We start from the raw sequence: 15932 nt of genomic DNA, 5'->3' as shown, positions 1-15932 counted from the left end.
CAAAGAAAAACATTGTGTTAATTCGTTAGTCTTTTTTGAAACTCAAATGTATGATCAATACTTTGTGAAAAGTACGAGCTCCTTTTCTTATCCAAAATCAGCCACTTCTGGGAAAAAAAACAGTCTACGTATATGGACATTGATAAGATGGCTGTATGATTGACATAAGGTGTTTGTAGAATTTTAATAGATAGATTGCGAGTAGGTTCAAAATTTCGATTGAATTTATGGGTGTTTCTCAAAATAGCGAACTCTTATATAACCTTAATTCAAAACGAGGGGAAAAAGAAAAAAGTCTGACTTCCGAGACAATAAATTTTCGAAATAGCAGGCAGTCGAGATAGTTAATGTCAGTTGTATATCCAAGAAAATGTCTTGCCTTTATTATTCCCCGTTGTTGGATATTTTGTGGGTCTTAACACCTCTAAGGTAGTAACTGAGTTGGAGATTCACGCATTTGTCAGAGACTACCTTTCTATGCATCAAGGGGGTAGCCTCTTTGCTACATTTAGCATGATACTCTCAGAATTTCAATGGCTTTGAGGATCGAAAAATCTATCATAATTTGTTGGTTTTTTGCCTTGTAATCAGAGACCGAAAAATTCTTTCAGTACATACTGTAACTTCTTAAACTACATAACGCGGGTATTCCATTCCTTTAAACCGTAAAAATCAAAATCAGAAGTCTCCATGTTAACTTAAATGTGTTGAGCATTCGTTATAACGTAAGATTAATTGGAAGCTGACATTTATTAAAAGAAGCAGGCCGTTAACTAGCTAATTAATCGCTCAGTTTTCTTGAAAGTAACTCTAAATATTCTACTGATGATGGAATTAATCACAAGGTTACTTCCATTTCTTGACACTCTCTGGTGATTGGCTTGCTTTAACCTGAGGAATCATGACCCTCAGGGCTCATTTATCCGGAAAATTTGTTGCATTAGCTAAAAGAATTGCATGTAGTTGAGTAAATACAAGATTTGCAATGCAGTTATGTTAACTTCAAACGAAGTGTTTTGCATCAGCAGCTTCACTTCTGCATTTGTCTAGCCAACACCACAATGGCGTATAAGATTCTCTCATAGACGTAGGGGAAACTTTGGGTAATTCCCACGTTGTTAACTGTGCTTCCCTGCTTTAAAAAGCATCCAATCCTTTCAAGCGCAGAGATTTTATGAAATTTAGAAAATAATCAAAAGGGTTTTCTGTTTTTAGAAAGTTTCTTCGCACATGGTAACAAGGGGATTCAAGGTTAGTTATCAAACCCACGCAGGCCACCAAAAGTTCACAATAGAAACAATATATTAACAACCACGGCAGAACAGTGTAAAAATATTTAGAGAATAGCAGACTGAGGACTGATGACGTAGAGAATACCAGACTGAGGCCTGTGTGGGTTTGAATACCAGACTGAGGACTGATGACGTAGCAAACTGTTAGACAGTCTTCTGGTGCATCTTTTGAAAAAATTCTTGTGTCGGTCTGTTACCATGCCATGAATTTCTAATCAGGAATACAATCTCATCTCCTTGACTCTCTCCAACTCTTAAACGTTCCTTTCTTGGAGATATGATCCAATTCTTATATTTTGATATTATTTTGTAATAGATTTTCAATCAAGGGCAAGATCTGACCTTCCTTATACCATGCGATTCGTTACGCGTTTTTTAGATGGGACAAACTTATCTTGAAAAATGAAGCCAGTGTCAGCTTACTTTGAATCTTATCCTGAGCGTTGAGTCTCGCTAATAGCTCTGATATTCATGAGACATAGTAACAGTAAATTCATGGATACCATTCAAATGTGTAAACGTTCCAGACTTGTTTTTTGCAAACTTATGAAAACAAGAAACTATGAAGCAAACCCAAAAAGATAAAAATACACAAAAGGACCACCCCAAATCTTAAAAGATGAGAGTTTGAGTTCGTAGTTTCTAAGTGTTAACAATATGGGGGCAAGCCCCCTCGCCCTCTTTGATAAGATCTCTGGTACATTTGTCATTATGCACAAATCTGATTATGGAGATTTAAAAGCGCAATATACGCCAAAACCCTCGAAAAAAATATTTTACAAGTTATTGATGGTGATAAGATCTTCCTGTCATGAACCAATAAGAAATTGCATCACACAGCACCAAAGAGAACGATTCTAGTTTCCATACCATCTTTTTTGCCCTGTTATGAGTCATATTGTAAGTACTCACAGAAACGTCCCTAGCAACAGATCAGCATGGCAAGCTAAAATGACGTGCGCTACCGTTGCAGTTTGGTCCTTCATCTCTCTCTTGTGTTTGTTTCTTACGGATGTCCCCTTCCCCGTCGATTTGCTCGGTGTTTCAAAGAGTGTTGATAGCATGGTTATAGAAAGCAATCGACAAGGTCGCATAGCGATAGTGGCCTAGGGGCTGCAAATTCCTTATTACTGCCAAACTATGTTTACATGTATGCATTACATGGGAATCAACAGGTGCTTTGCCTTTCTTTCAACCAAGTAATTTTTGAAGCTACTGTTTATAAAAACTAAGCTGCAGTTCCACAAGAATGGTTTCTCGTGACTATCAATTGTTTGATGTTGTTCGATGTCCTCACTTTGCAGATCCCAAGACGGATTATCAAAATATGAATAAACCGACACATAGCAATAAAAATATATATTCGAATTTGTATTCTACCCATAAAAGGAAACATTTTGGGGAAGAGGTTACACAGAACTTGTTAAAGTTTCTTGACGAGGGGAGAGGGGGGGTGCTCGTTGATTATGCACAAGTTGTAATTGACACATCATCTTACTAATTGTGAAATTCATACTGGAGATTGTAATCAGAGCTTAGAAAGGTTTCAAATCTTTTACAGAAGCAACTTTTTTCGATACCTCACGAGAACAACAGCTATCAAAGCTAGGAAATCTTAATAAATCAAGAAGTCAGGTCATTCGAATATCCCAATGATCAAGGGACCTCTATGATAGCATAAATGTAAAATATAGCAGAAATGCTAGGTCGTTTGCTTTGGAGAAAATGTTATCATCATTCTTTTCTTTGCTTTATACACGAAGAGTGTTTGTAAAATATATTGGCTCTTCAAATAAATGTCCATCTTCCTCTTTCACCTCCGGCTACTCAGCAAATACATGTTTCGTTCTTCCTTTCTATTTACTTTGGTCACTTTCTGCCCCCTTTTGACATTTCTCGTCAAGTGCACAAGGATCATCTGCCCACTTTGCCCACTCTGCCCACTCTGCCCACTCTGCCCCCATCTGCCCCCTCTGTCCCCTCTGCCCCCTTTGCCTCCTTGTTCCAGGATCACTGATATGGTTACTCTTTTTCACCTTATCCTCAAATGGTGTTGCAAAGTAGTGTGATAGACTCTCCATGAAGATGTTATCGTTTTTCTGACAGCAGGTTTTGCTTCAGTTTGAAATGAAATTAGATAAAAGTTCTCGTCTTTACTAAAGCTGTAATGCCAACAAAATCCAAGTGACTGGGTCATGTCTTGTCTAGTGATAATGGTTCGGGGCATTGAATTCTGTTTTTAACTGTCTTCATCAAGAAATATTGTGGTAGAAAATCTCTGTTAGTCCCATTGTTGCTTTGACGGTTCAACTTCAACTTTTTCTCTTTCGAAACCTGCCTCATTCACTTTATAATAGGTAACTGGCATATATAGGTTTTTATGACTACACAAAGGTACAATGAGGCTTTTGTGACTATTTTCATTGAATGCTTTCCACGCAGCCCTACAAAACTATAAATGAAGAACTATGGTCTGCGGTAGAAAACAAACGGTAGAAAACAGCAACCAAGCAGTAAGCTCATAAAGAAGTGTGTAGAAAGTCACATTGCCAACTGCGTAAAATTAATGCCTTGACAATAGAATTGAATAAACTGTGGTCATTAGGTGGGCAGGGTGCTCGTGAGCGCTATATTTCTTCGGCTCAAGATTTTAATCGACACTCAAGTTAAGACATAGATACTGAATTGTTGTATGTTCAAGTCATCAGCTCGTTTAATGCGGAGCAACGCAACAGCCTTTCTATCAGATCGTAATTTACAGTCTCTTTTGTTTTGACACAAAGAGAACGTTGCCTCTCCATTGCACACAGACATAAACTTGACTATCAGAGGACAGAGAAGGCCATTCTGCGCCATGTGAGTTGTATTAACCCATGCTGCTCAACAACAATACAAATAATGTGGTTGATGTTGGAATCCTTATCATTGCTTTAAAATTGAAAATTCTGATGCCGAAGAGAAAGAGGAAATTCGCATATTGCATATCGTGTTGTAGCTTAACTGGGAACTAAATTTACTGAGGTAAGGCGAGCATACTGTATCTTGTTGTCGAGTTGTAGAAGGTTTTAAAGTGTTGGTTGTGACACAAAAAGCTGCTTTTGTCGTATCGGATTTCGAGGTTATCAAAACCCATCAAACCTGATGTAAACCTGAGCACACGCATGTCAAGTATAAGCTCTTGTCTTAAAAGGGTCTCCATGGCTTAAACCATCAAGTGTACCTCACGATTATCGACGCTGGAGTAAACAGATTCATCAAAAAGGTAACCCGAAATCGAGCAGCCATGATATCAACATTTAGTCCGGCGTTTTGATGACTCTGCTCGCTGCCTCATTTTGAGTCGATTGTTTCCATGGTTACGGCGTTCGGGCATTCATAGCAATAAAAAAACACTTCTCGATTCGCCAAAAGGTAGACAGTAAATGTTTTCATCGTTGTAATTTCAATGGCCCTTATTCAGGCTGTAAAGCAAGGGAGTATTCGAGCCATAAAATTAGTCATCGAGAATCCCAATTTTGATATAAGACAAAATGAGACAGGCACAACAGCCTTGATAGAGGCATGCAAATTTGGTGACAAGAGACGAAGTTTAGAAATGGTTACTACACTCTTAAAAAATGACGCCTGCATTTGTGACACTGATATGCATGGTCGGAATGCTTTGCATTGGGCCTGTTCCAGGGGGCAAAAAGAAATCGTTGATGCTTTTTTAAGGAGTAACCAACCCCTAAATCTGAACAGTACAGATTTCAATGGGAACACAGTTTTATTTCATGCCGTCAGTTCGGGCGATTGTAGCTTCATTAGATTCATCTGCAAAGCCTACAAGCGGAACGGGGGTGTTGTCGAGACTAAAAACAGGCAAGGAATGTCAGCGGTTGACATGGCTTTAAAACTTGGGCACAGATCATGTGCAGCACTAGTAAACAGAGTCACAGGTCTGAATCAGTGTGTATATACAGCAGGTAATGATGAATTGAATTGTTGTACGAAAAGAGCTTCTGCTGCATTCAAAGATGAGCCAAGAGTCCTTACAAGGACGAATAACTGCGTCAAAGGCGATTTGCTGGCGGAAACAGTTACTTTAGCAGATCATTCAAATCGTTTTATACAAATGGAATCAAGCGGAAGAAGATATATGAGCTCATCTACCGAGGACGTAACCCATGCGAAAAGATCGAAACTGCCAAAATTGACAATTGGGAATTTAACAACAAGGATCGTGAGTAAAAGGGAAAGAAGTAAGACTGTTCCTAGAGTAACCGGAGACTTAAAAGCTGGAGGAAGACTGATTGTAAAAAGAAATTTTTCAAAGGGAGGATTTATGGCGAGAAGAGAGTTTTCCGAAGATTCGCCAAATACGTACAAGGATTTACTTGTAGACTTTAATCTAATTTGTTCTGTGGAGAAATCGCCTTCCTATCGAAAAGGCTTCGTGAGACCAAAAGAAAGAGAAAAAACTAAAATAGTGACATTTTCGGATACCACAGGGGATGATTTGAATGGCGTTGAGAAACGGGACGATTCAAAACAAGACGATAAAATGGAAAAAGCAAAGGCGTCGAGAAAAATGTCGAAAATCCATGAAAAGAAAAGTAACTCTACTTTGTTATCGAAAAAAGAAAGGCGAAAATCTCGAAAATCTCGCGATGAAGGTTGACTTCGTTTTGGACAATCTAATTTTGTCAAGAATCGACCTTTGCTGGTCTTGATATTAATAAGACCCCTTTAAGAGCAAGAATTGTTAGCCGTTCGGACCTTGATGGATAGTAAACACAACTTGGATGTTAAGTGTAGGAGGAATGCGATTGATTCACGGTTTTATTGCTAAAGAAATTATTCAAGAGTTGACCTACGACCGAGATATCCCACTTACTTAAGAGAATTTAACGGTTTGTGTGATATTTGAAATGCTGTGTTTCCAAGCATGGACGAAAGGAGACTTTGGTGACAATTTTAATTTCTATGCACAAATGCTCGTAAAATGGTTTAATTTCTACTTAATCTAGCCACCACAAGTTTATAAAATATTGGAACTTAGCATACTTTGTGCACACAATCACTGATAAGAGGCAAAAGACACGTCGTTTTGAACAAAAGCTGTAGAATATTTGCCATCCAATCAATACAGAAGGAACATCAACTTTATGAAGTTATTCATATGTATGTATGTATCATATATAGCTTCCCTAATAAGCGAAAATTCCCCCCTTTTGGATATGTTTTCTATTTACGAATTTGTTTTTCTTTGAAAATCGATGGAGAATAAATGATATAACAGGTGGCTAACCGAGAAAACGCTTCGTTTCCTTTGCGATAAAACCGAAACAAACAAAGCGGGATTGATCAGAGAGTCTGAAGTTTGGATACGCATCTTTTTGTGTAGAAAAACAGCAAATAGACATAAAATAGCCCAGTGAAGTTGCTATTGCCTTCTAAGAAATGTGTTTTCGTTTAATGATTGAAGCAGAATGTCCCGGGAGGGGGTTACTCCCATTATGGCCTGACAGGGGGGTCCGGTCAGGGTCAAAGAGGACCAGCGCTAAAATTTAAAAAAATTGTCCTCAAATGGTAGTACATTTTGACAAAACCCCTCAAACGGTAGCATAGAAACCGAAATTACTTCCTTGGTAGCATCCATTTCTTTGTGCTCCCCTGGTCCTTTTTTGACAAACTTCTTCATAATTGATTGTTGTTGTTTCGGGAAAGATGAATCTTGTTCATTATCTATAACAAATCGCAAGCTAAACTGAGCAGTTCAGTTATTATCGAAAATAGGCCATTTGGTAGCCATTTGGTAAGACCCTCACGGACTGGACCCCTCTGTCAGGCCTTAATGGGAGAACCCCCGGGCAGAATGTTTCAAGAAAACGGACCCTTGGAAATTTACTCGAAACTCGGTTTTTGTTGAAATACGTCACAATAAATAGGCATTTGGAGTGGGTTAAGAGGTGATCAGGGATTGTTGGTTAAGGTGAAGGATGTATCTTGTTTGTATTTGAGCGTTATTCATTGGGTGTAACTGAAATCATATATCGATGAATTAAGAATTAATTCTTCTTCTCCACCCATTTATCAGGTTTCCTTTTCAAAAGTTTTATTTCTTTTCAAAATTTGTACGTGTATAGTTTTCTAGTTCTCGTAGCATCCATTTAGAATAAGAATTAAAATCCAAATCCTCCATAGTTATTGCTGAAAATTGATTTTTTCTGCTGAAATCTTTTCTTTGATAAACAATATCACCACGACACTACTGGAACGAACCCAGGCTAAGACTTATGTATCTTGTAACTAAAGATAACCCACCTCGCGATATGGGTAAAGGTTGGGTTGGACCTTGTTCTTTTTCCCTCATGTCTGCGTACGCACATTAAATCATGCTGCCGTTGTTTGATTGTATGCCTGCCCAAAGTGAGCCCCAATTCAATTCACTTGTTTAAAATGCTTTCTTTGATTTCGATGTAGTAGCTCAATGGGTTTATTAACATTGGATGAGCCTAAGTAGATCTTATCATAGAATGTCTGTTTAGTGAAAATAGGTCTTATAGCTTTTGGGTCAATTTTAGCTAACAGTTATCAGGTTTACGTAACAGCGTTTGGTTAATGAATCAGTCATTCATTATCGTTTAAACAAAGGTTAAACATTAACTGTATATGAATAAGTATCAGCGTCTAATTGCGTTTCTATCTGTGTATCAGTGCATTGTAAAATACTTGTTCAATTCAAATAGGGGTTGTCCCAATTTCATGTGACAAAGTTCCCTTGTTAAATGCAACGAAACGCAAAAATAGCAATAACCGTTGAATTCTTTCGACGAAAACACCTTGACCCTTATTGTCGATATGTCAATTTTTATGCCGAACAGTTGACTTAGAATGAGATATAATCTTGGCGAATTCAAAGATCAGTATCCGCTAGCACTGAATCCTTGCCCGCTTTCCAAAGATCAAATCCTACCGTTTTTGTAACGCAAAGTTCAGTGTGTTCCTCAATTCAAGACAGATTACCTCTGCGTCACATTGGACTAGCATAAAGCCAGTTCATTCGTTGTCGTGTCATTATAGACATCATTTTGCCGTTACTGAATCAGAGAAATGACATTCACTGAAAAGTTACTGAAAGATACTGAAAAGAAATGAAATGACAAAAGTTTCATTCAAGTTAATGTAATTTGTGGTGTTATTTGCTACTGAAAGAGCTTGACTGGGAAAGTGGGATGAAGAGGCGTCTAGAGTGGGTGGCTGGGGTGTCAACCGCATCGGAGCTGGCTCTTCACGGATCTGGTTGGGTGCTGCGCAACGGACCTGGTGGAGTGCTGCGCATTTTAACAGAATTCAACTGCTACACTACTTTGTCTTAATTCAACTTCGCAGAAAGAGAAGGTCGCAGTTTCTGAATAAACAATAAATTGTATTGGTTGAGAATATATTGCTAAATTATATCATACAAAGATCAATGTTCCTCCAAAATTTTGCTATAGGGACAATCTCATAAGGAATATTTTTGTTTTTGTTTCTGATTTTCAAGAGAAGGTTTTAACAAAGTGAATATGCATCGATTTGTCAAGTTTAACCCTATCCAGACTAGGGGGGGGGCACAAAGTGCCCCCCCCTAGTTGGTTTTTCTTTCATAACTTCAGGAGTTTCAAAGCAATACTTTTGCCACACAAAATCCCTGCTAATTTGAGTAGAAGCGAAAGGCGAAAAGTCTCATTCTATCACATTACATGTCAAAAGAGCAAGCGAAGTCCACAGTTAATACAAAACTTCCTAGAAACTTCAAAATTTCTCTAATCATTTCAATGACTGGAACACTCTTAACTGTGCCGTGTGCCAAAACCTTGAAGTCATTCAACCCCCAAGCTTAAAAAAATCGATAATTGGAATCTGACTATCATATGGAATCAATAAGAGCTCCACCTGAAATGGAAGCCAGGAAGCAAAGCTGGTATTTCTTGCATATTGTATGAAGCAACTTTAGCCCGCTTAACGAGACAGACACGTGGTAAATCAACTAATGAACTAAAAATTGGTCGATGGGCACATGGGCATTTTTATGGAAGAATTTCACCCTATCTACAAAAAAGTCTTGAATGTGGATGGCAAGTTTGATCGTGTATTCACGCACGGCTTCATTTCATTTTTTCCAAAATTCGTCCCAAGACTTGATATTTCATTTTTCTTTGCTTTGAAATTTCAAACCCTTTTTTATACTGCGATGCGGTTTTGAGAACGACCCAACAGCTCAGTGAAAGGTCATGAAAAATGTCACCTTCCTGATAACACTTGATTTGAAACATCAAGATATGAAACATAATTATGATATTTTTGTGAGCCTCGCGTCAAACTCAGCCAGCTCGAGAAACAGTTGAGAATCGCTGACTAAGAGTTGGGCATGGTAATCTACGGAACAGTCTTGCTCAGGAATAGTTCATTATAACATGGGTATCAGAGCCACATAGGTTGGAGTGTGGAAATAGAAGAGAGGTGCGAAGAGGCGAGGGTGCGGAGAAGCGGGGAAGCGGGAGAGCGGAGAAATAGAGAAGCGGAGTAACGTCTGAATTGATATAGTACAGCCTGGCTATATATCATAGAAGTCTCTTAATTACTTCAAAGTATAACAGCAACAATTATTGAAAATTACCGACAGCACGTGGTCTTAATTTCACCTTTTACCGTCCAGACAATAAAATAACCGATGGCCGCTTCAAAAACTGTCTAGGGTGTGATCCCACACCCCCTCCTTTGTCTGTAATCTCTTATCCTATGCTAAAAAGAATCATAATCCACTCCTCTTGCTCACAACTGGCGCCATAGAAAACACAGTTCGTCATTTGTCGTGAACACCAACCAAGCAGATAGGAGCATTAAACAACTAAATCAGCTTTAGCATTCAACAAAAGATCCTAAAGATTTAGACTGTTTGAGATAATATTTTAATCTCCTTTCCACTCCACCTTATCTCCAAAGCAATGCATTTGAAATCAGATGTAACGCCTTAAAATGAATTTTAAGCATTTCTTTTTTAAGTAAAAGCCACATAATGACTAATTTATCGCATAAACAGAACAAGAATAATCACGAATGCGCTTTCATGAAATATTGAAACAAAAGATGAAACCAACTTGCCAGTGTCTTCATTAGCCCGTTTTGTTTAATCTGTATTGATGCAGGGCTGATTACCATGGTAAAACGATAAATCTAGTGAATACCAAACTCGAAAGAAATGTACAGAATAACACGATGCTAACTAGCTCGAAAAATAGTTGAATCATTCTACAATCGTCATCATTTTACAAAAGCTCATCATTTCACAGATTTCATCATATTTTGAATTCTAATATATTCTTCTAGTTTTTGGATATTTTGGAATTTTTGTTTACATACTTAAAATGGATGATGATAATCAAATCGCCAAAACGTTACCTTATTCAGCTTGTTAAATGTAATTTTATTTGCTAAACAAGAGGTGTTATAGGTGTTATCAGCCATTATAATGTTCAACTTTCGGAAAATTATACATAGAGCAACTCGTGTAGTATTCAACATTTGTACGAGCAATGTGACTGCATAAGAAAAGCAAATCTATCTATCTACCTTTCTATCATAAATTTCTCAGGGCCAATTTTTCTATTGGCATATCGTACATTATGCGAAATGAAGGTGACAATTGGGCTACTATGCTTGAATACGAGGCTATCAATTTTGTATGAGTTGCATCTGTTCGCTGTAGATTAAAGGTAATGTGTCCATATAAAAGGACTGCGTATACCCAACTTGTCAAGCCACCCATCAAAATAAAAGTTTGCGATTGGTTAGTATTCTTGCGTTGCAAAACTGCTCACATGAAAAGCTGACCTCGCAGCAGGATAGATAAACAGAACGACCGTAATGGCTGGGGCGATGACATGAAAAATCACATGTTTCTAAAAACCCCCGCAGAGTCGCTTGCTATAGCTGGACACATTACCTACAAGTGAATGCAAGCCGAGTCATAATTAAATAGGCTTTGGTAACTCGAAATTTGAAGTTGGCACGAAATAATGGAAACATGGCATGCTGAAGTACTTTTCGTCCGACACTCTTCAGAGTATAAACGTATGATACTGACTAAAGGAAATTTATGTCCAGGTGTGGTTCCAAAGAAAGGAAAGGTGTTTGTGGTCGATGATTGGTAAAAAGCAAAAGAACCAATCGAAAGCGTCTTTCTTCCTCTCACATTACCTTTGATCCACACCTGGATACAAGTTTTCTGCTTTTCTTTGGTCACTATCCGACATGTATACCCTGAAGGGTGTCGTTTCAGTAATGTTAGTATTTTGATGGTAATGTTTCAGGGCTTTGAATCAACTGCCAATATTTAGAACGCTGTGTTTAGAATTGAAATAAAATCTCTTATTTGATACAAAAGGGTACCTGTTTTCGATGCATACTCGTTTTGAAGGGCTCTGACATATAGGTTATAGGTGATGAATAAAAATAGACCCAAGATGGATTCCTGTGGTACTCTACTTTTTGATCAATCTTGCGCTTAATGTATAACCCGTAAATGAGCTTAATATCCAAACAAAGGCGTCTTATGCTCAGTTAAAATGCAGTCAATTTCTTTTGCCGCTTGTGACAACGATGACGTATATCTATACTTATATAAGTATGTAAAAGCTTTGAAATTTTCGTGTAGTCGTTAAAAGCCTTAGGTGGGAATGCCCCAACACCTTGCCTATTTTATTCTTCTGTAGGAAACCAATTGAAAATTAATGTAAAGCTAGTTTTGTAAACTCATCAACGTATATCTCTGTGTAGATTTCTCTTGGATTTTTTTCTTTTTTCTTATTAAGGGGCTGGGCTTTGGAACGGAGAATTTGTGAATGTCGTTTTTATTTGTATGCTAGAGGTTGCTAAGATTTGCTATGTGCTCAACAATGCCCTTTCAAATCAACAAGAGCTTAGTCAAATGAGCAACGTATTTATTTAGGGTCTGTAAACAATACAAATTTTTAGTAATTGAGAATTCTACATCCAGCTCTAAATCAAATATTGAACGATAGCAAACCTTGCTTGGATCTTTTTGCATTAGATTTGGTATCCGGCAAGGTTTTAACAGCTGAAGATTTTGCCATGGCTACGCAAACAAGTATCCACATCTCTATTGAATTTTAATTCTTGATTAAAGCAATACCTACTCTTGTTTATATGATGATACGATGCTATATTGTGTTTGGTCTTATGTCTTTGTCTTCTCCAATAAATTTAATTGGCCGTCTAAGACCAAATGAGTTCGTCAGTTGAGCCATCGATGAAATACAAGCACACGATCGAGAATCAAACCTGTCAATACCATTCACATATAAGGTTTGCTTTTAGCTAGAAGGAAATAGAGCTGTCAACTGACTAGTTTGTGATTTATCTGACGAAGTTCCCTATTATTTCTATGGTAAACTATGACTTGAATGGAAATAACTCTGGTGGGTTTTCTGTCTCATCACCCGATGTCAGCATCTTGGCCTGGTATTAATCTTGAAACTATTTTGGACAGATTGTGACAAACACCTTCAGAGCAAATGTATGCTCATAAATCCTCTACTATCATGTTCAGGAAAAAGGATCCAAATTTTTAAGCTTATTGTGGCAGCAAGGGCAGTTTGCTTTTGATTAGTGCCTTTAGAATTTACATTAACTATCTTATCAATAAATATGGCCTAAGCTCTCCTCATGTTTGAAAATTCTTAAGCCACCCTCTTCTACATCATATTTTGATCGGTTGTCCCTGGGTGTCAGTACCTGTTCACACCCTTAGTGGATCTGCTCCCAGGCAGCCTCTTTGGCACGGCCCTGAAAGTCAAAGCCAGTTTTAAACCTCTTCAAATACAGACCGGTCAAGCTTTCGTAGTCTACCTCTATTGGACATGAATAGTTCTGATTTCCTCTGGTAATGATTTAAATGAAACTGGATCGATACCTGGAGACGAGGAATTGGTTTCTTTAGCCATTAATTTTGCTAACTTCGAAATAATTTGTGGTATTTGCACCAATTAACCTTTCGCTAATTAATGAAAAGTCTCGTATCAATTTAATTGGGAAACCACCTATCATCTTCCACAAACTTATTACCATAAGCTTAAAAGCATATAAAGATTTCGTATAGCCCAAGGGAAGAATGAAGCAACCAGAATTAAGCTGTCACAAAGCCCATGGGCTGAACCAACCAATAGCCCTGACACAGAAAATTAAGTGTAATTACGTTTATCATATTTATGCATGTAACTTTTTACTAAGTGCTGTGAAAAATTTCCATTAAAATTCAATCCAGCCTAAGACAAAAGTCTCAGTCAACATTTAAAAATATCCAAGAGGCTAATTAAAGTGTCCCATGAAATCATTTCGTTAACTGTGTGTGTACCTTGCTTAAACCATGTTTCATTGACTAATCTTTATTAACACCTGACATATTTTAAAGTGCTCATTATAAATAAAGGTATTTGTTATTATATGTCAGCTCTAGAAGTAAGGTAAATATTTTGTGAAGCAAATTAAGTATAAGGACATTTTTGTACAAATATGCGAAATTGTGGTTTACATTGCATTCATTGCTCTCATTGCATTAGAGTTGATCGAGATATGGCACATAGAATAGACAAAAGAAGCCTCGTTAATAAGTTTAAAATCATTGCTATCTAAAGAATACCACTCTGAAATGAGCTTTTGAAATAATTTCATGTGTGTATACTGTTGCCTATAAATTTAACTCTTCTATTGAGGGTTTCAAAATTTGTCAAACTTGGTTATCAATAACGAGAGCGATTTCTCTACGGTGTTACGCCGGTTTCTCACCCAGACCCCTTTATCAGCTTCACCCCTTCATTGTCCACCCCACTATTTTGGGGCTTGGGGCCGCCCCTGACAGTGATGTAAAAGCTGACCAAAACCAATACAATAAATGAAGACAAATTCATTTTCTTTCTTTCTTTAGTTAGAGTTGGAGAGAACTTTATTTCGTGTAAATGAATCATGGCTTTTCGCGTAGTTTCTTGGTTTCTATGTAAACTAAATACCCCGATCACCATGCCACTGTTTGATAAGCGTATGTATACTGAAAGAGTGTTTTAATTACGCTATTTATTATGCAACCCAAACTTTATTGAAAAAAGTATGCGTTGAAGCATTAGTGCTTAAAATTAAGCAATTATCTAGTGGATAATTAAAGTCAGTAATAGTGTGAATAAAAAGTGGGTAAATATTGAAGTTGTTTTCTTTGACACCTGATTTAATGAGAAGAGTAAATTCAGTTTTCCTTAACCGTGTTATTTCATAGCCTTAGCGAGAGTGTCAGAGTAGAAGTGTTGGTCTACAGTCCTTAGTTGTACCAAAAGGTCAACTGCTTTGTTGACCAAAAAACACCGAGAGAAAAAGAAATAGTTGATCCTCTGCTGTTCATTTATATTTGTGGATGATTTGATTCTGTTTGGAGGAAGATTCCAGATCTTTGGACTTAAGTAAGCGACTTGATAGTAGGGGTTATGAGCACAGGGTACACAATTGTGGCACCATTTGGTTTGGAATACTTGGTGGGACACATTCTCGGTAGGATAAGTTTTGCAATTCGTCTAAATTCGTAATAATAATTTAGCGATATATTTTGGTGATTTAATATTGAGATTTTGAAAGTTAACGTAGCCAAAAGTTAGTCACGGGTGTTCCTTGTTAGCAAAGGGCGTTTTCCGACAGTAAAGTAGGCGTGGCCTAAACATTTCTAATTTGCTTCCCCCCCCCCCACATAATCTAGTGGCTGGCACCACCACTGTTACGACTGCAATTGGTAGTTTCACCAATAAAAAGGTTTTTGTTCAGAGGTAGGTCATGAAATATGATTTTGGGGATCAAATTTTGCACAGCTTTCAACACCCCAAGAGTTTAAGGTTGGTTGAATGCATGTGTACTAGGGTAAATGTACTGTGATCAAATGTCATTCAAGGAATCACATGAGAGGGCTTTCATTGCTGCACAATAACCACACCATAGAGCAATAGCTAAAATGACCTAATAGAAATGTGTTTCAATTGAGACAATTGTGTTGCAAAGCAGCTTTTTCACAGAGTTTATCGAAATGTGAATCAAATTTCAAGCGATTATCAATTTGGAATCCAAGAAGGGTCACCTCAAAAGACTGACATTGCTCTTATCTATTACTTTCACATGGATCCGTAACTTTTCTGGCAAACAGATTAATAGAAATAACGACCAATGTAAGTAAATTGTACCAGGAAAATTTTTTTAAAATGATTAACGACGTTTCGAGCATAGCCCGTTATCAAGTCAAAACAAAATTTTTTTCCTGGTACAATTTACTTTCATTGATCGTTATTTCTATTCATCATATTGTACCGCACGCATTTTAGTATATTTATGAAACAGATTAATAGCTTGTAATTGTTGGACATATATTCGTTGAAAAGGGGGCATTTCGAGGAAAAATTCAGACAGAGCAGAAACGTTTTTCAAGACTTTTATGAATGAGAGAGTTTTGACGATTTTAAGTCATTACCAGTTGTTTGAGAATCCGGTTTCATTTGGGAGGATTTCAGGCCCACGATTTTTCAACAAAAAGACAGACTTTACAATCTATCAGGTGTTTAAAGCCCA

The 15932-nt window shown here is 37.4% G+C and overlaps 1 protein-coding gene across 1 annotated transcript; it reads left to right on the top strand.

Annotated features, from left to right (window-relative positions):
* Positions 1-3791: 3791 nt before the first annotated feature.
* LOC135694691 (uncharacterized) lies at positions 3792-13499 on the top strand. Its single transcript, XM_065213522.2, has one exon. It carries the CDS (start codon positions 4738-4740, stop codon positions 5950-5952), a length of 1215 nt encoding a protein of 404 aa, XP_065069594.2. The 5' UTR covers positions 3792-4737; the 3' UTR covers positions 5953-13499.
* The last annotated feature ends 2433 nt before the right edge of the window (positions 13500-15932 follow it).

The sequence above is a fragment of the Rhopilema esculentum genome, chromosome 8, assembly GCF_057945365.1.
Source record: "Rhopilema esculentum isolate cy_ngs chromosome 8, ASM5794536v1, whole genome shotgun sequence".
NCBI lineage: Eukaryota > Metazoa > Cnidaria > Scyphozoa > Rhizostomeae > Rhizostomatidae > Rhopilema > Rhopilema esculentum.
The sequence above is the reverse complement of the archived record's forward strand: the minus strand, read 5'-3'. Positions and strand labels throughout refer to the sequence as shown.

What these genes read in the sequence shown, in the direction of transcription:
- LOC135694691 (XM_065213522.2), top strand. Translation starts at nt 4,738, where the DNA reads ATGGCCCTTATTCAGGCTGTAAAGCAAGGGAGTATTCGAGCCATAAAA.